A 22,782-nucleotide genomic window follows, 5' to 3' on the forward strand; every position below is an offset into this window, starting at 1 on the left:
TTATTCATATTTTAACTTGTTACTCCACGGTCTTAGTAGAGTATACCGTCAATAGTGAATTGAATTGAATTTCAACTACACATTTATATTTCTAACTTGCTCGTACATGAATCTTAATTTTAAATAAAAAACCTTTAAATTATGTATTATTTCAAATTTTAAATGACTTGAGCATGTGAAGAGAAGATAAGTAGATAACACTCCCGGTAAAAAATGAATGCAGAAATTCTCACAAATGAGGGAGAGTAGTAGAAACAGAAACATACATAAATTTCATGAGCTTATTAGGTAGAATTTGTAGAACCTACAACTTTGTTGAGAACATGATCAACCAGGGATATATGCTCTTACGCATGTCGGATAAAGGTTATAGAGTTTGATGAGAGTGTATAAAATATGTATTAGATTTGATTTATATACATTAATTTTTCCTACACATGTGTTTGTCCTAGCCTTAATTTTGCCAAAGCTTTGTTTTGACATACACATTTTCTTAGAAGAACATTTTATAGGGTTCTCGAGCATTTGCTTTTTTATTTTTTCAGTCATCCTTAACTCATCACTTTATGTGTACCAGTAGTTACTAATATCATTAACAGTGTTAATTGTATGGTCGTTGTTATAATTCTGTTAACCTCATTTATGTTATCTAGATTATTATAATGTATACATAAAAGGAAAAAAAAAAGAGAGGATTTTGAATCTGATAGTTTCAATCACATTTTTGCACTGTCACGTGTGATGAAGTAAAAATTTACCCAGACTTATCGACCATATAAGCTAAGAATCTATATTTATTTGTTACCAACTGCCTGTACCGTATCAAATTGATATAGATCAAACATCTTCGGTATCGGTATCGGTATCGGTATCGATACCAGCACTCCAATTGAATGCATGTATAAAAACTTAAAAAGGAGTTTCCAAAGACAAAAAAACGAAAGTGTATAGAATTGGGACCCATCCGTTGTTTATCTCCTCCCAACCCATCATCGTCTATCTGTGAATGACGATGGGTCATGTGGTGGCACTGGCCGGAGCTCCGTTAACCACTAATAATAATATTATTAATAATACTGTCCGGCCTTCTCTTCATCATCACTGTCATTTCTCAAAACTCTCCATTATTCGTCCCTTCAAACTCTGCACTCTGAAATCTTCTTCTTTTAAATTTAATAATCACTCGTTTCGAGTGAAAACCCTACGGGCTCTAGATTCCGATATCCCCAATCCTCTTCACCAAGAACAAGAGGACCAACATAAGGAGGTATTGATTAATTATTTATTTATATGTTTCTATAAGTTAAAATATGTATGTGTGTTTGTTTAATTAGGGTTTGAAGCAATGGGATTCACTGACTGCAAAATTCGCGGGAGGTGCAAATGTCCCATTTTTATTGCTGCAGTTGCCTCAAATCGTACTGAATGCTCGTAATCTTCTTGCTGGAAATAAGGCTGCCCTTTTTGCTGTTCCATGGCTGGTATTCATATTCTTCTAATTCTGCTTTTTGCATGAGTGATATGAAATACTAGCTAAGTTTTGAGAGCTGATTAGTTAATGGTTTACATGTAAACTGGCCTCTAGATAATAACATAACCAGAATCAGGAACTTTACTTATAACAACTAAGTAATTATTAATTAGCTTATTATTGAAAACTACTTACTTTCGGTGTTGTAGAACTCGCTAGGCGCCAGTTGGGTGGCGGGGTACTGCCTAGCGAGTGATAGGGATTAATCGGATTGGAATTTTTATATGTAAGTTTTCAATTATACACACGCACTAAAGAGAAAACTAAGATCAAATTGCCGTTCAAAAAATAAAAAAAAAATGGTTCGGTTTGGGCTATTTTTGACCGAATACCGATTTATGGGTCAGTTAGGTGAAATCGCATCGGTAGAGTATCGGTTAATCCCAAGTTTTACAACACTCCTTACTTCACCTTAAGTGTAAACTTGTAAAATCTGAATCTGCCAATAAAAGGTAACTAAAATAAAACTGCTTATTGAAAGCAACTTATTTCACTCTAAGATTATGGAGATTTTCAAAACTCAATATAAGCTGTTAAAATAATTAAATTCTAAATCCCCGCCCTTAGATGATTACTTAAAGTTCTAATAATCCTATTATCATTATATTTGATTCCACTAAATTACATATTATTTTTGTAGGGAATGTTTACTGGACTTCTTGGAAACCTGTCATTACTATCTTATTTTGCAAAAAAAGGTGAAACCGAAGCAATGATAGTTCAAACTTTGGGAGTTATATCAACATATGCGGTTATCACTCAACTAGCCATGGCCGGATCCATGCCCGTACCACACTTTACAGCCACTTCTGTTGTCGTTGCGTCCGGTCTCCTCATTAATTTCTTAAATTATTTTAAATTGCTTAATCAAAATATCTGGAACTTTTGGGAGGATTTCATTACCATTGCTGGCCTCTCTGCACTTCCACAGGTAATATAATCTTTCCTTTTCTCTTTATTTTTTTTAACTCAAAACGCAATAATATAATATCTCATTAATTTTGATATGAATAAATGTTATGCAGGTTATGTGGTCAACATTTGTACCTTATGTTCCAAACAGTATCTTGCCAGGAATATTATCTTTTGTGATAGCAGTCGTCACTGTTGTCATGGTGAGCTAAGTTATGCTTGATTAACTAAGTTGCTAGTTAAAATTTAGAGAAAATTGCACAAATGGTCCTTGTGGCTTGATTATATTGCAATTTTTAAAATCTGGAGACCAAACTTGCTATATGGTCAAACGCTCAAACCACAGGGACTAATTGTTCATTTTTCTCTAAATTTTGTAATTATTTGACATATCTGCAGGCTCGAATTGGGAAGCTTCCAGAAAATGCTACCAAATTTGTTGGATCAATATCTGGATGGACTGCTACACTTCTTTTCATGTGGATGCCTGTTGCACAAATGGTAGTTAGCATATATCTCATAAATATTATTTAATGCACAAGTTTATAAAATAAATCTCAATTAATTAATTAACAACTTTTGGTTTGTAACAGTGGACGAATTTCTTGAATCCTGAAAACATTAGAGGTTTGTCAGCTTTCTCAATGCTGCTTGCCATGACTGGAAATGGACTTTTAATCCCGCGTGCACTCTTTGTTAAAGATCTCATGTGGTATACTTCATTTTTATATTTCTTAAAGTTGCATTAAATTTGATTGAAATATTATAATGTCATACACTAATGTGATTTTTTTTTAATGATGGATTGATTTCACACTTTTGTGCAGGTTTACTGGTTCTTGTTGGGCGTCTTTCTTTTATGGATGGGGAAATCTTATATGCATGTATCTGTAAGTGATTTATAAATAGTTCAATATTTAAGCAATTTTAGCTAATTTAATTATAATTATATGCTAGTAACCATGATTGTGGATGTATACAGTTGTGCAAGTATTAGTAAGGAGTTCTTCTTGGCTGCAACAGCTGGCTTATTTCTTTGGATAGGTTTGCACTTTTAATATACTTTTGCACACTTGTCTTGTATTAGCTTATCAAAGTCAGAATTAGATAAATATTTAAATAAAGTTAGGGATATATAAGTAAGTTTACACTTATACTCGATAATCATTTTTCTTCCAACACCTCCTTGCTTATCTGCCTTTTCAAATCTGATTATTTTCAAATCTGTTTTACTGATTATAGTTACTTAAATAAAAAAATTATCAGTCATAGTTATATACTTCCATTTGTTTTATTAACCGATGATAGCAATGAGATTTATCTTATGGTTGCTGATTGATAAAACAAATGAAAGTATCTTGCTATTTTAAGCATTTTACCTTATTTTTTTTGTTCGAAAAGTCATAAGCACAACTTGATTATTGTATTTTGTGGCTTATTTTAGAATGAAAATGAAGACCTTTGTATTTATTGTTTCTTTTTTCATCTTCACAGGATTTGCACTATGGAACGATAGTAAGGCGTATGGCCATGGCTCGCCATTGACGTCTCTAAAGGTCTTGTTTCTAGGCTCTTAAAACATTTGCTAGCCGAATTTCATGTAAATGATCCAGTGACGAGTGATGCGCTTGAAAAGGATGACGTGTCACCACTCACCACGGTAATAAGTGACATAACACAGCAACTCGCTGCGGTCCATATTCAGTGGAACTTGGTCTAGAAGATTGTCAAGCTCAGAGTTATGTGTAGTTGTCTTCAAGGAGGAAGTATAGTGTAGATGAGTATTGGTTCAAATTATGATTATAGCTATCAATACAAAGTGTAAAGTCATCAAGACTGTTATAGGCCATTTTATTTGGATAATATATATATTTTTTTAATTTAATGTTACGTTTTGTAATCATGTTTAATAAGTTAATTATTTATATATAGTATTAAGAAACGTTTGCGGGTAAAAATGATCCATTTCATATTGATTCGGTTTTGAGAGTTTGAATTATTAAAAAAACAAAATCATTAAAATACATTACAAAGCTGGGTGTTACATGGCATCATTGCAACAAAATCATAATACAATAAAATCCCCTATATTGCCAATCAAGTTAAGCCCATCAAGGCTTGTTGAAATTCGTTTAGCCTTCCGTTATCAAACTACTTTCGCTTGACGATTCGGCCAATGCCCTTCCTTTTCATATTGGTACTGTCGGTGTTGAGTCCTCGTTAAGGTCGAAGAGTGAACTTTTGAAAACGTCATTTGAACTTCGTGTAGTTAAAAAATAAAAATTAATTATTAAACAAACTGTTTTTTAATCGAGTTGGCTTGTTTTAGTTTGAGCACAAGCCCGAGCTAGAGCTAGAGCTAGTTTGAGAGACTGTATATCACAAGAAACTATTTTACAGTTAAAAACCATATAACAATTACTTTCAATATGTTTATACAAAATTATAATCTAGAGTATATTTTGTTATAACATCTTTTATATTAGGTTTTGCGATTCAAAAAGGGGTAGTGGCATAACTTGTTGCCCGCTTGCCTTTTGTTTCGATGTAATCACCACTTTGTTTATCTTAATTTCCTTCAATAAAAAAAAACAATTTATGGCTATATTACTTCCTCGCTCATTAATGTCGCCCGTTCTTAAAATTGACCTAACCAGTAAACCGGTAAAACAGTCGGTTAAATTTGTTATGAAAACACTTTTATTAATCCGTCTTTTCCCAAATGTATCTTGGTTTTATTAATCCCAACTATCGCCTTTTGGTTGTTTGTCGGTCCCAATTAACGAATTGGCTGCTGACGGTCCCAACTTTTAATGTATTTGTTCCCAATGGTCTGCGACTAACAGAATCCTAACGCCGTTAGTTGCAGGTCGTTGGAAAAACATTTTTGACCGGAAAACTCATATTTTTTTCCCAGAAAAAAAATTAACATTTTTGTCCCAAACATCTTTGTAACTTTGTATCGGACTTTTAGAAACCTTTTTCCAGTAAAAACCCCAATTATTAAGGTCGCAGGAACCCTAGAACCATCATCGGAATCAGTTTGTGGTACTCAAGTGGTGGTGGTGGCGGTGTTCGGGTGGTGTTTTCTGGAAGAAAAGGTGACTTTTCTGACAAAAAACGTTTTTCCGACGATATGCAACTAATAACATTATGATTCCGTTAGTCGCGGACCGTTAAGAACAAACACGTTAAAAGATGAGCAACCAATTTATCAAAAGTAGAGTTTTTTACCAAATAGGTGTAGATACAAAAAGTATTTACCTTTTTGGTGTACCTTGAAAAATATTTACCTATTTGGGTACTTTATGTTATTTTATTAATTTTTAATATGGAAACTAATTTTATTATCTTTAATATGGAAACAAATATATTATCTTTAAACAAATATAATTCAAAGACCGTTCATGCTCCCCTACACCAAAGTGACTACTATTCATCGGACGATTCATTATTTGATTTCGGCGGGCGATTTGATTTCAGACGAGCTTGGAACGGGCGGTTTCAAACGACGAAGGTTAGAGTGAACCATTCGAACAACAGCTTGGGTTCAGGCACCTCTGTTTGGGTTCGATTTGAACGACGATCGATTTCCGACGAGCTTTGAACGTGCGGTTTCAGACGACGACGATTATAGTGAAGCATTCTAACGGCGGCTTGGGTTCAGGCACCTCTGTTTGGGTTCGATTCGAACGACGGTGCGGTTTTTTTTGACGACGTGTGCATCTCAAATCTATTAAGGTTTGTTTTTTGTGTCAAATTGATAAATTGGTTTTTTTGAATCTATTAAGTTGGTCACATTCAGACTCTGTTTTGATTTAGATTATAGCATTTAGTTTTTTTTTCCTAACATGTTAGCTTTTTTATTTTAACTACAACAGAATAAATAGAGTAAACGCAATACCAAACATGATTCAGAATGAGGATTTTAACGCGATGTCGAAGATTGCTTTTGTAAACAATGATGATGTGGGAGACATTTTAGAAGATGAAATTGAACAAGAGATTGGAAGTGACACGGATGATGAGGAGTTAGAAGATGGAATTCAAAAAGATTGGGATGGAACATCATACGGTAAGGTACAAGTGCCTTTAACATATACCAATTTAGAAGAAACTAATATAACAATTGATGACAACTGGTTGATATCACAATCTAAGACTAAAAGTGATTTCATTCTTGAGTTGGGAAATGATTCTTTCAATGACAAGGAAGAATTTGTTATAGGTGTCAAGCTCTACAGTATCAAAACACATTGAGGTTGTTGAATCACGTCCAAACATTTGGTCTATTAAATGTAAGCTACATAAACAGGGCTGTAAATGGAAACTTCGTGCGTGTAAACGTAAACGTAGTGGATCTTTTGACATCACAGTGTATGATGGTCCACATACTTGTTTGCATTCTAAGATTACTCAAGATCATCCCAACCTAGATGCAAGCTTGATTGCTCAAGAAGTACAACACCTTATAAAAGAGCAACCTTCTATTACCATTACCGCTTTGAAAGCTGAAATAGTTAATAAGTTAGGTTATACTCCTTCGTGCAAGAAGGTTTGGTTAGGTAAACAAAAGGCAATTGAGCATGCCTTTGGGGATTGGGATGAATCTTATAATATTTTACCTAAATTTATGGAGGCTTTAAAAAAGTTCAATCCAGGGACCATCGTTGAATGGTGCGTTTTGAGACAGATTGGTGTAGAGCACATGGAATTTAGACGCGTGTTTTGGGCATTTGATCCATCTATAAATGGTTTTAAACATTGTCGACCTGTGATTAGCATTGATGCCACACACTTGTATGGCAAGTATAAAGGTAAGATGATGATTGCAATGAGAGTTGATGGTAATAATCAGATATTTCCATTTGCGTTTTCTATCGTTGAAAATGAGTCTTATGCTAGTTGGAGTTGGTTTCTGTCAAATGTTAAGAAACATGTGGTGAAAGATATTGAAGGGATATGTCTAATATCTGATCGTCATGCTGGAATCTTAAAGGCGGTTAAATAATCTCCTTGGTTAGAGCCACATGGTTTTCACAGGTATTGTTTATTATTAAATCATAATAATTTATGTTTTTTTTTCATGCCAATAACCCCATCACTTTTTTCACAGATATTGCTTAAGGCATTTTATCAACAACTTTAACGATAAGTTTCGCAACTCACAATTAAAAGTTTTAGCTTATCGTGCCGGGAGTCAGAATCAAATTAGAAAATTTAACTCTATTATGAAGGAAATTGGAAAAATAAATTCAAATGCTCGCCAGTGGCTCGAGGCACATGCACCAGAGAGGTGGACACTTGCACATGATGGTGGAAAGCGATATGGGTTACTCACTACAAATTTGTCAGAGATTTTTAACAGTGTACTTAAAGGTGCTCGTTTTCTACCAATCACAGCATGCGTGCAACTTACATTTTACAGATTAGTACATTATTTTGATGTAAGACGTCCCATGGGATCTAGTGCTCAAGCTAATGGAGATATATATACTCTCCATGTTTTGGCCAAACAAGCAGCTTCAATGTCAAAAGCTGGTGCACATTCTTTGAGGTCTTTTAACCGACAGAAAGGTATACTTAAAGTGATAACTCAAATAGGGAAAAAATGTTCAAGTAGCTGATTTGGATAAAAAAACTTGCTCGTGTGGTAAGTGGGAGATATTTAAGTATCCATGTTCTCATGTTTTGAGTGCATGTGCCAAACTTTCGTTGAACAGTTGGCAATATGTTGATAAGTGTTACTCAATTGTTGACTATCGTGCTACTTGGTCAGCTAAGTTTTCTCCACTTCCTCATGAAGCATATTGGCCTGACTCATCATCTATTAGAGAATTACTTCCCAACTCGGAGCTAAAACGAGATAAAAAAGGACGCCCTCGGTCGACAAGACTACGGAATGGAATGGAGATTAAGGAAACGAAAAAGGCTAACCTTTGTGGAATTTGTAAACAACCTGGTCATAATCGAGCAACATGCCCAAATAAGCCTAGAAGAATGGATGCCTAAGCGGGTCGAGTCATTTAACATTTAGTTTCAATTTGTATTTGATACTGATGCCTTTAACGGGTTGACTTTATTTGGTATTTTGTTTGCTAAGAGGACAACTATTTTGATTCATTTTGTGGTTGGGATTATTGTAAAACTTGTATTTCCTAATGAATTTTTTGTTGAATTTTGGTTTTACCTTTTCAGATTTATAGCTTTTATTTTTTTCAGTATCTTTTATTTGTTGAATTTTTTGTGGTTGGGACAACATATTTAAATTTTTGCAAAATATACTGGAATTTTTGTTGTTTTTATGCAAAATCTTTTTTGTGAAAAATTTATGCTGTAAATGACATAAATAAAATAAATCATATTTTTTTTTGATGAATTTTGTGTTATCTAATTTTGTTTTTATTGGAAAAACTTAATGAAAAGCATAATTTAGTTTAAAATAAAGAGGATAGACTCCAAATAGCTAAATATTTTTCAAAATACACAAAAAAGGTAAATACTTTTTGTATCTACACCAATTTGGTAAAAATAAAAAACTCTCCTGCTTTATAAACATTTGAATAGCGAAAAGCAATATAACTTTCCCAAATAGTAGTTAAGAAAAAGAAAAAGAAAAAGATTATAGTTTTTGGTACGAATCACAAAACGCTGAAGTGAAAACTAAAATGGAGGTTACACGGTAACTCAGTTGAGCAGAGAGGCGTTGAGTGAACAATCAATGAATCAATCACCGGCATGATCGATCAGCAGCTGTAACGATTATTATTCCGATAACCTAGCGAATTCAATCAATCAATCAATCAGATCTGGATGGGCTGGGGATTGGCGATTTACGAGGGAGTGGTGGTGTTCGGTTCTCTCCTACTGCTCGGCTGGGCCGGCCTCTGGTTTCTCAACCGCCGCCTCTACAAAGAGTACGAAGAAAAGCGAGTCCTCGTCCAGATCATCTTCAGCGTCGTCTTCGCCTTCTCCTGCAACCTCTTTCAGCTTGTTCTCTTCGAGATCATTCCTATTCTATCCAAAGAGTATGCTATCTTATGTTCTTTAATAAATGTTAGGGTTAGGGTTTCAAGGTTATATAAGTCAAATTACATTTATAATAACAATTGCAATATTATTACTTATAGGGCGAGATGGATGAACTGGAAGGTGGATTTAATATGCTTGATAACATTACTGGTGTTCATGTTGCCTTATTATCATTGTTACTTGATGCTCTGCAAAAGTGGTATGCAAACTGCACTATTATATGCCTGATATACTTAAGATAGCATTTTTTTATGTATTGATTAACTTTTGATTATGTATGAAAGGTGTTAGCAAGCAGCGAGCTGCAACTGGAGCTGTTATATTCCTGTTTGCATTTCTATATGCTTTTTGGCGAATGGGAATCCATTTTCCTATGCCTTCACCAGATAAAGGTTTGAATCTATTTCACTTGCATTTTAACCTTTTCTTCTATGTTGATGTTCTGATTATATAATGCAGGTTTTTTCACCATTCCACAGCTTGTGAGTAGAATTGGAGTAATCGGTGTGACAGTTATGGCTGTCTTATCTGGTTTTGGAGCAGTGAATTTGCCATACAGTTATTTATCTCTTTTCATTAGGTAAGATATTAATTGAAATATTGGATCAAGGAAAAAATTGTTCATATTTGTGCCCAAAAACCCTTAGGCCCATGAATTTGCAAGCATCCAGGGGCTCATTTATAAATTTATGCAAACACATAGAAAAACACTATACCGTATGCTTGTTGTTTGAAATTAAATGTTATCACAGTTCTAAATTCTGCCTAAGATGTTAGTTTTGATATGCATTACTTTACGCATTCTTGTAGCCATTGTTCTTAAGTATTCAAACGCACATTTCTATTCTCACTAGTTTCATGTTATCATTTGGTAAATGCTTGCTTTTATTTCTTGGTGAGCACTAAAGGTGCAGAAGTTGCATGTTAAGTGCTTTCATGCTTATTACACTTTAACTGTGAATAATAGTTGTAATCTTGATGAACAGTTGTTCATGAATATTAGGGTTGTATTAGGGTTTGTTAGTATATAGCTTGTAAATTGGTTTCTCTGGTGTTTATTTTTTTGTATATATTGAGGGTTACTTCCATCACAGTCTCACACTTTCAGTTAAATTAATTCAGTTTACATAGTATCAGAGATATCAGATAAGGCTCTGGGTAGAACACAAACCCTAGACAGGGCGGAGCCCCCACCCTGTTCATGCCCGAGATTCCCATTTCCCGCTACTTGTTTGTCTCTGTTTCAGATCTGTTCCCTGATTTCTACCTTGCTCCTTGAGGTTACTATTCAATATTCATGAACTGTTCATCAAGATTACTGTTCGTGAGAGTCAGTGCCAGCCCCTAATGAGTCCTTGATTTTGGTTTGTGTCCCACGAATACACGATGATTGTTTCTAGTTTCAGCATACTTGTTCCTATTTCAGTTGAGTTTTCATGTTGGTTGGTTTGTAACCTACTAGTAGCCCTAGTGTCAACATCCGGTTTCATGGTTTTGTTTGTTGAAACTTCACCAGATCCGCTTCACCAGTTAAAGTAGTTTTGAGTTCCTAATTCCAGTTCTGGTTCCAGCTCAAGTTCTTGATTCTGATTCCTTTTCCAGTTCTTGTTCCGGGTTTTCTGTTTACAATCCATGTCTAGTTTCAGTTCTGTGTTGCAGTTCCTGTCTAGTTCGTGTCTTGTGTTACAGTTCCTGTCCAGTCAAGGTCCCATATTCCATTATAGTTATGGTTGGGTGATAAACTCAAGTATGAAAGTTCAGTGATATTGCAACAGTAATTCAAAGTGCAACATGATGAATGATTTTCTAGTTCAGTTCAAGATGCAAAAATTACAAATTATGTTCTACTTCAGGAGTGGTGACCATGTTTCTAAATTTTGTTTGTAACAAGGTGGACATGATTAACATCAATGCTCCAACTTGAGGAGTGTTAGTTATAGTTATTAGATTTTTATTATTTGGGTTTATTACTATGTTGTTTGTTGGCCCAAACTAGGTTTTTTTGGATTTCTTTCGTGGATATATAGAGGTTTCTATCCATTGTAATTTATTTTGAGTTAATCGATCCACATTTTACTGGCACACAAACAACATATTTTGAGTTAATCTATCCATTGTAATTTATCCATTGTAATTTATTTTGGGTTTATTACTATGTGTTAATCGATCCACAATTTATTTTGAGTTAATCGATCCACATTTTACTGGCACACATACGTATTCTTTAGCGTTTGTTCTTTATTTTTTTCTGGACAGCAACTGCATAAGCAGCCAGTGTACCATTGTTTTTGTTTTTAATTTCTTGGTATGCAGCTAGATTGTATTTATTATTAGGATTTATTACTATATGGTTCGTTGGCCCAAACTAGGTTTTCTGGGATTTCTTTTGTCTATATATAGAGGTTTCTCTCCATTGTAATTTATTTTGAGTTAATAGATCCACAGTTTACTGGCACGCATACGTATTCTTTAGCGTTTGCTTTTTAATTTTTTCTGGACAGCAACTGCATAAGCAGCCTGTGTACCATTGCTTTTATTTTTAATTTTCTAAGGTATGTAGCTAGATTTGTAGTATTGTTATTTTTTAAACCGAATAGACATCTTATTATCTTTCAGTAAGATGATAACATCTAAGAAATATCGCTCGATTTCTTGAACCTTAGGGTTAAGCCCTATAACAAAAGATTACTAAATTGATTCATGCGGGGCGTAAATTTGTAGTCTGTATCTTAATCACATCATATGTAGCAAAATTATGTAAATGTTCTTCTCTTCATTGTCTGTTTGCATCATTAATTACTTGCTCATCTGATATTCTTATTTACTTTATTGTGGTAGAGAAATCGAAGAAATTGAAATCAAGGCATTGGAAAGACAACTAATGCAGTCAATTGAGACATGTATTGGAAAGAAAAAGAAAATCATTCTTAGCCAAATGGAAATTGAACGAGTTCAAGGACAAGAAGAGGTTTGGTTGTCTTTTAAAACAAATTAGTTAAAGCTATTTTTTGTTGGACATAAACTTTGCTATTATAATTTTTATATATTTGTCTTTTGGGGTACCAAGTTTTAGTTGTTTGAATGCCACTTGTTTCTTTTTTTCTTTTGCAGAACTTTAAGGCGGGATCCTTTTTCAAGCGGATTGTTGGAACAGTTGTGCGTTCTGTGCAAGATGACCAGAAGGAACAAGGTTAGAGTGAAATCCATTTTCAATGATACAACCCTTTATAAGAAAAGTATAAATATATAGTATTGAGGTGAAGATATTGTGAATCAGCCCAAAAGAAAACCACATCATAATCCATGTAATGTATAAGGTCTTTACACAGATTTTGTTCATGTAAATTTCTAATATGGAATTTAATTAATTTGCTTGTAATATGTTAACTCATAACTTAGTTTACTTTCTGCTTGTTAGCTCAAGTTTTTGCTTATTTATTATCTTTCACTCCAGTTTTTATTCTTGTTTGTTTTGAAGATATTAGAGGTTTGGAATCCGAGGTTCAAGCTTTAGAGGAGCTCTCAAAACAGCTTTTCTTGGAAATCTATGAGCTTCGGCAAGCTAAGGTATATTTTGTGATGAAAAACAGTAAATGACATTTTTACCCTCACCTTTGACCACAGTCAGCAACCCTTGACTACAGTTACCATTCTAAACTTTGTATAGATACGTAACATGTTAATATGATAGCAAAACTATATTATTTCACTAATAATCTATGTTTTGAATGATTTGATTAGGAGGTTTTATTCAATTAAAAGTACACTTTGGTAGATGTTTAGTCTGTTTCAGTGAAATTTTTTTGCATGCTTGTTTGACATAATTATATCACAATTTAACCCAGTCATTTTTTAATTATTTAAATGAATTAATCCTAAGTTTTATTTATCAGGAAGCAGCTGCATATTCTAGAACATGGAAGGGCCATTTGCAGAACCTACTTGGCTACGCATGCTCAGTATATTGTGTGTATAAAATGATAAAGGTATATCAATTATTAAGTATTAACTGCATATTCTCGAAAGTGCATGTGTTATTTTCTTGAAATTTTAGATATATAATATTTACGTGATCTGATTGTTTCAATTGTATGTTGCAGTCTTTGCAGAGTGTTGTCTTCAAGGAGGTGCACACATTGATTCTATAACTTCATTTAATTATTACTTAATATTATGTTCTACTACCAGAGCTCAATTTGTCCTCTTGTGCTATGAGACTTGTTGGTCTTCATGTATTTTTAATACAGTATTCTAATAATCTAACAGGCTGGTTCAGTTGATCCTGTGACTAGGACAATCAGCATATCATTGCAGTTTTTTGATATAGGCATTGATGCAGCGTTGTTGTCCCAGGTTCTTTTTTTACTGCTTTTTTCTATCAAATGATTAAACCTTATTTTTGTTTTATAGTAAAACAAGTGTTAACTAATGATTAATAACCATATATTGGACAGTATATATCTCTTTTATTCATTGGAATGCTGGTTGTGATATCTGTTCGTGGGTTCTTGAATAATCTGATGAAGGTAATCCTAGTTTCGCAATCTGCCTTTCAATTATAAAGAGTTGGAAATATGGATGTGTCAAAATGGGTAAAATTTTTATACGTGTTGGTTTGGCCAGAACATGTGTCCAGACTTTATACTTTTTTCTGAAACTTTTTTGCAGCAAAGCTAATTTCTTGGATAAAATTACCTAGGAGGTTTTATCTTTTATACTTTATAGCATCAAAAAATGTACACTTCATGCAATGTTTGCATCCACCCTTTCGAGAAAGTGGTTAAGTTACTGCTTGATTTGCAAGACTATTCAAGTTAACTTTATCAAATGGGTGCGTTGGGTAACGGGTGAAAGCGGGTAAGTGTTATATGGGTTGGGTTAACTGGAAACATATTGCCCGACTTTTTTACTTATTGGAAGATTTATTAGGGTTTCATAAATGATTGCACAACTTGTATTATTTCAATAACAGAAGGCATTGTAACAAATTGTTTGATTTTTGTATGCATACGCAGTTCTTCTTTGCGGTTTCTAGAGTTGGAAGTGGGTCCTCTAGCAATGTTGTTCTGTTTTTATCTGAGATCATGGGGATGTATTTTTTATCTTCTATTCTTCTCATCAGAAAAAGCTTAGCAAACGAATACAGGTATATTATTTCCTTGCTTTATATGGATGTTAATTTAATGGTAAACTTTTTAATACAAATTTAATCTTGTTGATTTCATCCATTTTGTTTTATTTTTCTAACTAGTTACTGGATTAATCAAGGTTATAAAACTCTACTGCTAAAATAATAATCCGGTTTTGCTAATAAAGTTATTCGGGAGGTTGTAGGTGTTTGAGAACACTTTGGATGATTTTTGGCCCTTTTTATTTTTAGCTAAGTTTACTATTTTATTTGTTTGACCCACTGATGACTAAAGGAAAAAACAACACAATTTTTTGTCTGCTTTTAAAATTTATAATAAATTAAACTGGTTTAAAGAAGATTATAAACCTATATTGTTAAAAATAATAATATTCTCTTTTTTAAGAAAGTGAATTAATAGGTTTGAAGTATCTGTAAGTATTTTGGAAAATTTTGACCCATCTGACATGAGTCCACTCATCGTTTGGCGTGCTTCCTTTTTAACTATAATTTAAGATTTTAATATTGGATTAGCTAAGATGGTTAATGATGTTTTAATTCTTAAACTTTTACCAGTTCTCCGTTTCAATCATTTTTCCATTTATGACATAGCAAAAAAAGTGTTGAACAGATAAAACCATGACGTCAACAGAAGTTAAATGTAAAAACATTGCAAAAAAACTTTATTAACCCTAAATCTTTTTTGATAAAGTGAGTGTGGAGGTTTTAAGCATTTGATAACACATTGGGTGATTTTTGACTCTTTTTTTAAAGCTAATTTTTAAAGTCTATTTTTTTGACCAGTTGGGAGATTAAATAAAAAACTAACCTAAATAGACAAAGTAAATGCATACATTTGTAGATGACCAGCAAAATTAATCTTTTGTTTTGTATTTTTTGCAGAGTAATTATTACAGACGTATTAGGTGGAGACATTCAGTTCGATTTCTATCATCGATGGTTTGATGCAATTTTTGTGGCTAGCGCTTTCTTGTCTTTGCTTTTGCTATCTGCACATTACACATCTAGGCGGGCTGAAAAACACCCAATTGATTGATCAAACTTCATTTGTAAGCTTTGATTTGTACTTAATATTACAGTAGTGTTGTTTTTACGCCATCTTAAAAAGAAGTTTACAAAATGTAGATACGGTTTAGTCTTACTCTGCCAAGAATCAATGTAACTCGTATTGAGAATTATTTCATGATTTAATATAACTACAAGACCATGTTGAGAAATGATTGCGATCCATTAAGTGGTAGCAGTATATTTTCTTTTCTCTTATTACATGTTATTATTATAAGTCTATTAACAGAATTACAACACCAAATTAGTAACTACCAAATCGACAGAACAACTTGTTGACTGGATAGACCAAAGCCATATTCTGCAGAAAACAGAAGACCGAAAACTCGAAAAGTACTTTTGACAATATAAGTTGTGGATGCTGTCTACTTCATGCTTTGAATCCTGTAGAATCTCGAGTAAACTCCTGAAACTGACACCAGATCTGAATGGGTACCCATTTCCACCACTTTACCTTTCTCCATAACAACAATGGTGTCGGAGTGTACCACCGTCGAAAGCCTGTGTGCAACCGTAATCTGTGTTGTTTGTAACCCAGCGATTCCATTCCGGTTGATGGATTCCATTGCACTCACCACAGCTTTCTCTGACTCCGCATCAAGAGCGCTCGTTGCCTCATCAAGAAGCATGATCGCCGGCCTCTTTAACAAACTCCGAGCAATCGCAATCCTCTGCTTTTGTCCCCCAGAAAGCTGACACCCCTTTTCGCCAACCACCGTGTCATACCCGTCCGGCAAATTACTCACAAAATCATGAATGTTAGCTTCTTTCGAAACCTCAATGATCTCGCTTTCCGAAGCCGATTCCTTTCCGTAACATATATTCTCCCTGATCGAGCAATTAAACAACAATGGCTCTTGTTGCACTAATCCAATCTGCTTCCTTAAATTCCGCAAATTATATCGTGTTATGTCTCTCCCATCGATCGATATCTTTCCTGATGAAGGAAGGTAGAATCTTAATATAAGAGCTAAAACCGACGACTTGCCAGCTCCACTTGGCCCGACTAGAGCCAGCTTTGTCCCCGGATCGATATGCAAGCTAAAACCATCTAGTATCTTCACCTCCGGGCGCAACGGATAGCTAAAGTGTATATTTTGAAACTCAATTTCCCCTATGATCTTCTTAGAAGGTGGGTCCTCGGATTCATCCGGTTCAATTTCTGTCCTTCGGTCCAGTGTTTGAAACACTGGAGTTAATACATTGACGGCTGAGATAACCGTCGGGATCAGAGTCCACAGCTCGGTTATTGAAGGTACGGTAAGAGAGAATATTTGGTACGATCGAATTCCGTCCTCGAAACTCGCTTGCTTTTTCTCAACTAAAACCGTTGAATACCACAATGCAACAGCATGAGCAATGTTCCATAAACAAAGGGACACGCCTTGAATGAGACCGTACCACAAACTCTGTTTTCGGCTCTTTTTTAACGGCGGATCTAAACAGCGTTCAGCTCTTTCAAGTAGTCGTTGTTCGTGGCAGAACGAAGCAACGGTTCTGATGTTGGTTGCTGATTCTGAAGTAAGTGCGACAACATCTGAATGTGCTGCAGCCGTGTCACCGGAAAATCCTTTGGCAGACTTGGCTTGAATTAGACCACCTATGAAGGGACATGGCATCACTGCCCAGGCTACCAGACCCATCCGCCAGTTGACTAGGATGCTAACAATGGTTGCTATTAATATGGAGGAAACACATTGCACAATCACTGCCATACGGTGTCTTCACCGTCAATGTTTCGTTTATGATTCGTGACGTGAGTGATCCCACACTGTTTTCAGGCTTGTCAAACCATGCTACTTCATTGCTTAGTACAGCTGCAACATGTAAAGTAAAAATCACAACTTTTATTCATTAATTGTATTAAGAATATCATTATGTAAACTCGGTAGAAGACTCAAAACTAATTAACCTGATGATAGACACTAAAGTCTATATATTTTGTTTAATTATTTTCTTGTTATGTATTTCATTGTTTTCAATCCGAGCATTCAATTTCAGCGTGCTCTGACTACAATTATGTAAACTGACCCTGGACTCAATACTTAATATAAGTATAATAGTTTGTGTCTGATAGATTTATTAATCAGGGTGGGTATCTATAATATTTCAACGATAAATCTACCTGAATACAAAGCTTGTCGAAGATTTGTCATGGCTTTCTCTCCAATAACTCCATAAAGATAATGCTGCACGGTGTGACTGAAGAGTGAAAGCAAGCCGATTGCACAAAATAGCAACGAATACCATCCGACTTTCCCTTTAGCTCCATGTTTAAAATATGCAACTCCTATTGTTATAATAAAGAATCCAAAAACAGGCTTTGAAATGCCAGAAAATGCAGCAGCAAAAGAGCCAACACCAATCTTTATAAACTCTTGCCTATTCAAACCGAACCAGATTCTGAAAAATATATCGTTTTTCACACTCCCGTCCTGTTCGTCCTTTGTAAGAGCTTCTTTGATGATTTCGTTTGTTTCTTTAGGTGTATCCGAAACCTGTTGATAGGTTCTTTCTGTGTCTTTATTGGGATCTGTTCTTTCTGTTTCTTTAATAGGATTTAAAGAACTGTTAACAGAAAATCTTATCAGTAAATAAGTGTGTTCTGATTCTAATAACTCCCAACATAGATGCTAAATCATTTTATTCAACCAAATATATCATTACTGAAATTATATATCTTTTGTAATCATAGTGACACCATAATTTATAATAAGTTCTGAAATTAGACACAATCTGTTCCGGATCAACCCAACCTGTACCAAAAATTGCTTTTTATTGACCCAAGCCCATCCATGTGTCAAACGGGTGAAAGTCACCGACCTGCTAATTCATTTTATTGAAGAAAAAGATTATTCACCAGTTATTTCCAGTAAATTTTAAATTCTGGAATTATATTTAAGTTCAACTCAACCCGCCCATTCCAAACCATAACAAAAATTGCATGGTTTGACCTGAACAAATGACGACATGTTCATATTTTGCACATTAACTACTCATAAAAGGGTTGAGTAATCTAAACAAAAACAGTTTCAGCTCAGCCCCACCTGGCTTGTTTTGACCCGTACAAACCCGTTTAGACCTGTCACCCCAACTTGCCCATCCCACTCATTTAACAGAAAAAATGCACACAGCAACTAATACCAACCTCGGTTCACCTTCAGTACTGATATTCTGCATGCTAAACAAACTGCTGTAAAACTCGTTTCTTTTGAGCAAATTAGTATGAGTTCCCGTCTCAGTAACTCGTCCATTTTGTACAACAACGATCATGTCTGCATTAACAATTGTTGACATCCTGTGTGCAATCAAAATAACTGTTCTTCGTTTCATTGCACTCTCAAGTGCATCTTGAACCAGTCTTTCAGATTCTGAATCAAGAGCACTTGTTGCCTCATCAAGTAATAATATTGGAGGGTTTTTTAATATGGCTCGCGCAATGGCAATTCTTTGCTTTTGTCCTCCTGATAACTGAACACCCCTTTGTCCTACCTTATTATTACAAAATTCCATGTCAGCATATAAGCATACGCAAGGCATATTTAGACCTCAGTATTAAATACACTTACATCTGTAAGGTACTGATTTGGGAGTTGTGATATGAAAGTGTGTGCATTTGCCATAACTGCTGCTCTTTCTATTTGTTCGTCATCCGCATCTTTGTTTCCGCCTACTTTCAAGTTATCCTTAATGGTGCCAGAAAAGAGTGCAGGCTCCTGTGAAACTGCTCCTATGTTTGTCCTTAAAAACTTTATGTCAAGATCCTTCACGTTATGGTCATCAATTAGCACTTCGCCTGACCGTCACAAGTGAATTAGACCATATCTATAATAGATTATTAAAATTGGCAATATGGGTGGTCGATACGGAACAAGTTGTCCTGAATCACCTTTAGTCTAAAAGTTTTTAAACGTAACGGACCGATTTGGGTTATGTCTAATTGTTAGCATGTCAAATTTTGCTTAACGTGTGCTTTTATTGCCTACAATCTTCTAAATCGTTTTATTCAAAACGCTATAATTGTAACAATATAACTGTAATACAGTTTTCATAAACATATTTAGTGGATCTTTACCTTTTTCAGGATCGTAAAATCGTGGGACTAGAGAAATGATGGTGCTTTTGCCACAGCCGCTACTACCCACCAAAGCCACAACTTTTCCTGCTGGAATATATAACGAAAATCCTTGAAGAATGATTTTTTCTTGGCGTGACGGGTACGCAAAATACACGTCACGAATTTCAATATTTCCATTAATCTTTTCAAGTGTCTTCCCTTTTGCATCAAAGCTTATCGCAGATTTTCTGTTAATCACCTCAAACACTTCTTTTCCTGCGGCTTTTGCTTGGTTAAATATTTGCATATCCGGTGCTGCATATGTGATTGATCTGATGACAATAATAATAATAATAATAATAATAATAATAATAATAATAATTCAATGAACTTAAACCTAGTACCGACATTTTGACTAGTTTACTTATAAAGTGTCGGTTCATAGTATAAATATTTAACGGATAAAAAGAGGAGTGTAACTAACATGGCTCCAAAGAGTATGCTCATGACTGCTGCTATAACATCACCACCTTTAGCTCTGTTGGCTACAACAGCAATGGCTCCAATCCACACAATCAGAGCCCATGAACAAAACGTAACTGTTTGAAATATTCCGGTTCCAATTCCTTTAATCAACGCTTCTCCTTTGCTAATAAATAACTGTCTCTGCATGCACTCTGAGAATGACTTTATTGCAGAGTGTTCTCCAACAAAAGCAAACACTGTTCTAATCTGAGAAATCGTCTGCGAAGAATCAAACTCAACTTACAAAACATGTTTCTAACAGTCCACAGACTAAAGTGAATATTATGATGATGATGATAACAATAATAATAATAATTTATAAACACGAGTTACGAATAAATAAGATTAAATAAGCCAAGAAGGCTAATAATTTACCTGTTCCACCATTACTGTGGTTTCTGCAAGGTATGTTGCTTTTGCGGCTGAAATGGAGTTCATTTTCTTTGTATAAGTAGCTCCAATTATAAGAATCATGGGAACAACCAATATGGTGAGCAATGATACTTCCCAACATGATATAAAAGCTATTATCACTCCAGTAACAAAGGTAGCAAAACACGACAGAAAATGGCCCAACTGTGTACAAATGCATACAAATGCCTAATTATTTTAAATTCTAGAAAGTTTATTATTATTAAAGTTATATGGTTTTATGTAATCGACAATATTTGATGGATCTAACTATTTATAAAAGACCAAAAAATTTTAAATAACCCGTTTTGACCCAATCCGACCTGCGCATGTTGTCACATCTAAGTGTAAGTATTGAAGATTACCTTCTCGCCAATAGCGTCTTGTATTATACTCATGTGACTACTAATACCGGTGATGATTTTCCCGTTTGTCAGTTCTGTATCAAAAGCACCTATCTCTTGTTTAAGAAGTGCTTTCAGATATGCTAATCTCAATCTTGTAACTTGTCTCTCACTTGCATACATCCACCCTCCAACTTCTGCACATCCCAAACCAAACATTCTAAACCACTATGCTTTTTCAAAGGGAAAATCACGAAAATAGACATTTTGAACGACAAAATTACCAAAATAAAACATTGACTTTTAGCCTTCTGAAATTTAAAGACATGTCCGAACTAGCCAATCATGATTCGACAAATAAATACCGCGGGCTAAGAGGGCAAATTTTTGGCTGGCACCAAGTACAATGGGGTCCCAAAAAAAACAAAGCAAAATAATACACATGTAATGTATAATTTTGATTGTCTTTTTTATCCAATTGTACCTTTCAAGGTGTTTTGTGCTGGCTAATTTCTAGCCATCTTAGTCCGCGGTGGTTATTTATTGAGTCATGATTAGTAAAAGATGTGCCAAAAGTGCTTAATTTGATTATTTTCTGTTTTTAAACACACAACCTCCATAAAAAGCAACCAACTTTTGTCATATTTTTATTTCCACACAACCATATTTATTTTTTCGCCTTCGTCATAACATTTTTAGATCACAAGTTAGCTATCGTTTCGTTTCCTCTTTTTTAGATCATAAAAGCTTCTAAATTATAAGTTTCACCTATAACTCCAGCTGGAAATGTAGCAAAAGCCATGTACCATACAAACGGTATAACCTGAAATCAAAACCGTTACACAACTGAACTGCTAATTAAACAAGATTGAAAGTCACACAAATTAGTGCACAAGAAGTTGTTCTTGTTACCTTCTTGAGGGCTTTTACCATAGCAACATCATCATTTATGTTGTTTCCAAACGCGTTTATAGCTTTCCCTAACAAAAGATAACCGAGTGGCTGCGCAAGCCCATGGATAACCGATCCCAAAGATGCAAACGCCATTAGCGTGTAATCTAGCGCATCTGCATAGCTTAAAAGTTTGAAGAATGACAATGGTTCATCGTTTAAAACCGCCTTTTCGTCATCTATTATCTCTTGTGAGCCAACTCTCTTCATTTTGCATGCAACTAGTTACACTGTTATCTGTTAGACATATGGTTTTATATATTTAGTTATTTATCTATATGGTCTATATTTATATTGGATATTTACATAAAATAAAGACGTATAAGAGAATCCCGAGTGCATATTCGTGTAGCTTCGTAATATAAGTAGAACATGACGGATAAACTGTTGTTTTATATGCTTGTTTTTCGATTACGACAAGTTGTGATATTGTCTGGATGTTGGTGTCCTGTTAATAAGTATGCCGTCCTATTTAAGGATATTCTTTGTGACGTGGATAATGTGCCATATATGCTTAGTTTCATGGCACCAGTGAGTAACAGATGCATATGTTTTTTTCTTGATTTTAAGGTTCATGTTAAATTCCTTCGTTTCTGGATACTTCAAACCTTTTGAATACTATGTCATGCTTCCGGCAAATATATACTTTAATGTACCTTTGTCTCATGGAATTTGCCAAACGAATTTAAATGTATTTAATTTGTTGATACGTTAGAGAAAAAGTTTGTATGAATATTTATACTTGTACCCTTGATTATTGATGGGACGATTTGTCGGGAATATGTTGATAAAAGTGATTAATTAC

General features: G+C 34.5%; 4 protein-coding genes and 1 pseudogene across 5 annotated transcripts; 4 read left to right on the top strand and 1 right to left on the bottom strand.

Annotated features, from left to right (window-relative positions):
- Positions 1–1,012: 1,012 nt before the first annotated feature.
- Positions 1,013–4,285, top strand: LOC143629846 (maltose excess protein 1-like, chloroplastic). Its single transcript, XM_077099005.1, has 9 exons — positions 1,013–1,267; positions 1,335–1,481; positions 2,172–2,462; positions 2,557–2,646; positions 2,843–2,944; positions 3,037–3,155; positions 3,271–3,333; positions 3,426–3,487; positions 3,938–4,285. Exons 1-9 carry the CDS (start codon positions 1,013–1,015, stop codon positions 4,018–4,020), a joined length of 1,212 nt encoding a protein of 403 aa, XP_076955120.1. The 3' UTR covers positions 4,021–4,285.
- Positions 4,286–6,352: 2,067 nt separating this feature from the next.
- LOC143629847 (uncharacterized) lies at positions 6,353–7,454 on the top strand. Its single transcript, XM_077099006.1, has 2 exons — positions 6,353–6,664; positions 6,759–7,454. Exons 1-2 carry the CDS (start codon positions 6,353–6,355, stop codon positions 7,452–7,454), a joined length of 1,008 nt encoding a protein of 335 aa, XP_076955121.1.
- A 19-nt stretch (positions 7,455–7,473) lies between these two features.
- Positions 7,474–8,455, top strand: LOC143629848 (uncharacterized). The gene is made up of 3 exons (XM_077099007.1): positions 7,474–7,486; positions 7,622–8,020; positions 8,067–8,455. Exons 1-3 carry the CDS (start codon positions 7,474–7,476, stop codon positions 8,453–8,455), a joined length of 801 nt encoding a protein of 266 aa, XP_076955122.1.
- Positions 8,456–9,245: 790 nt separating this feature from the next.
- On the top strand, positions 9,246–15,758 carry LOC143629872 (GPCR-type G protein 1). Its single transcript, XM_077099022.1, has 13 exons — positions 9,246–9,471; positions 9,574–9,674; positions 9,760–9,867; positions 9,935–10,055; positions 12,314–12,443; positions 12,587–12,665; positions 12,954–13,042; positions 13,369–13,461; positions 13,576–13,602; positions 13,742–13,828; positions 13,930–14,001; positions 14,491–14,621; positions 15,507–15,758. The coding sequence occupies exons 1-13, from the start codon at positions 9,257–9,259 to the stop codon at positions 15,658–15,660; spliced, it is 1,407 nt and encodes a 468-aa protein (XP_076955137.1). The 5' UTR covers positions 9,246–9,256; the 3' UTR covers positions 15,661–15,758.
- Positions 15,759–15,938: 180 nt separating this feature from the next.
- Positions 15,939–22,214, bottom strand: LOC143629873 (ABC transporter B family member 19-like; annotated as a pseudogene). Its single transcript, XR_013153043.1, has 10 exons — positions 21,939–22,214; positions 21,795–21,849; positions 21,048–21,223; positions 20,647–20,847; positions 20,231–20,490; positions 19,765–20,078; positions 19,259–19,485; positions 18,838–19,181; positions 17,815–18,257; positions 15,939–17,506 (listed from the first exon to the last, which is right to left on the bottom strand). The product of XR_013153043.1 is annotated as an ABC transporter B family member 19-like (transcript).
- Between the last annotated feature and the right edge of the window lie 568 nt (positions 22,215–22,782).

This window comes from Bidens hawaiensis, unplaced genomic scaffold, assembly GCF_021521415.1.
Source record: "Bidens hawaiensis isolate Kalapana, Puna unplaced genomic scaffold, B.hawaiensis_p1.1 tig00005481_1, whole genome shotgun sequence".
NCBI lineage: Eukaryota > Viridiplantae > Streptophyta > Magnoliopsida > Asterales > Asteraceae > Bidens > Bidens hawaiensis.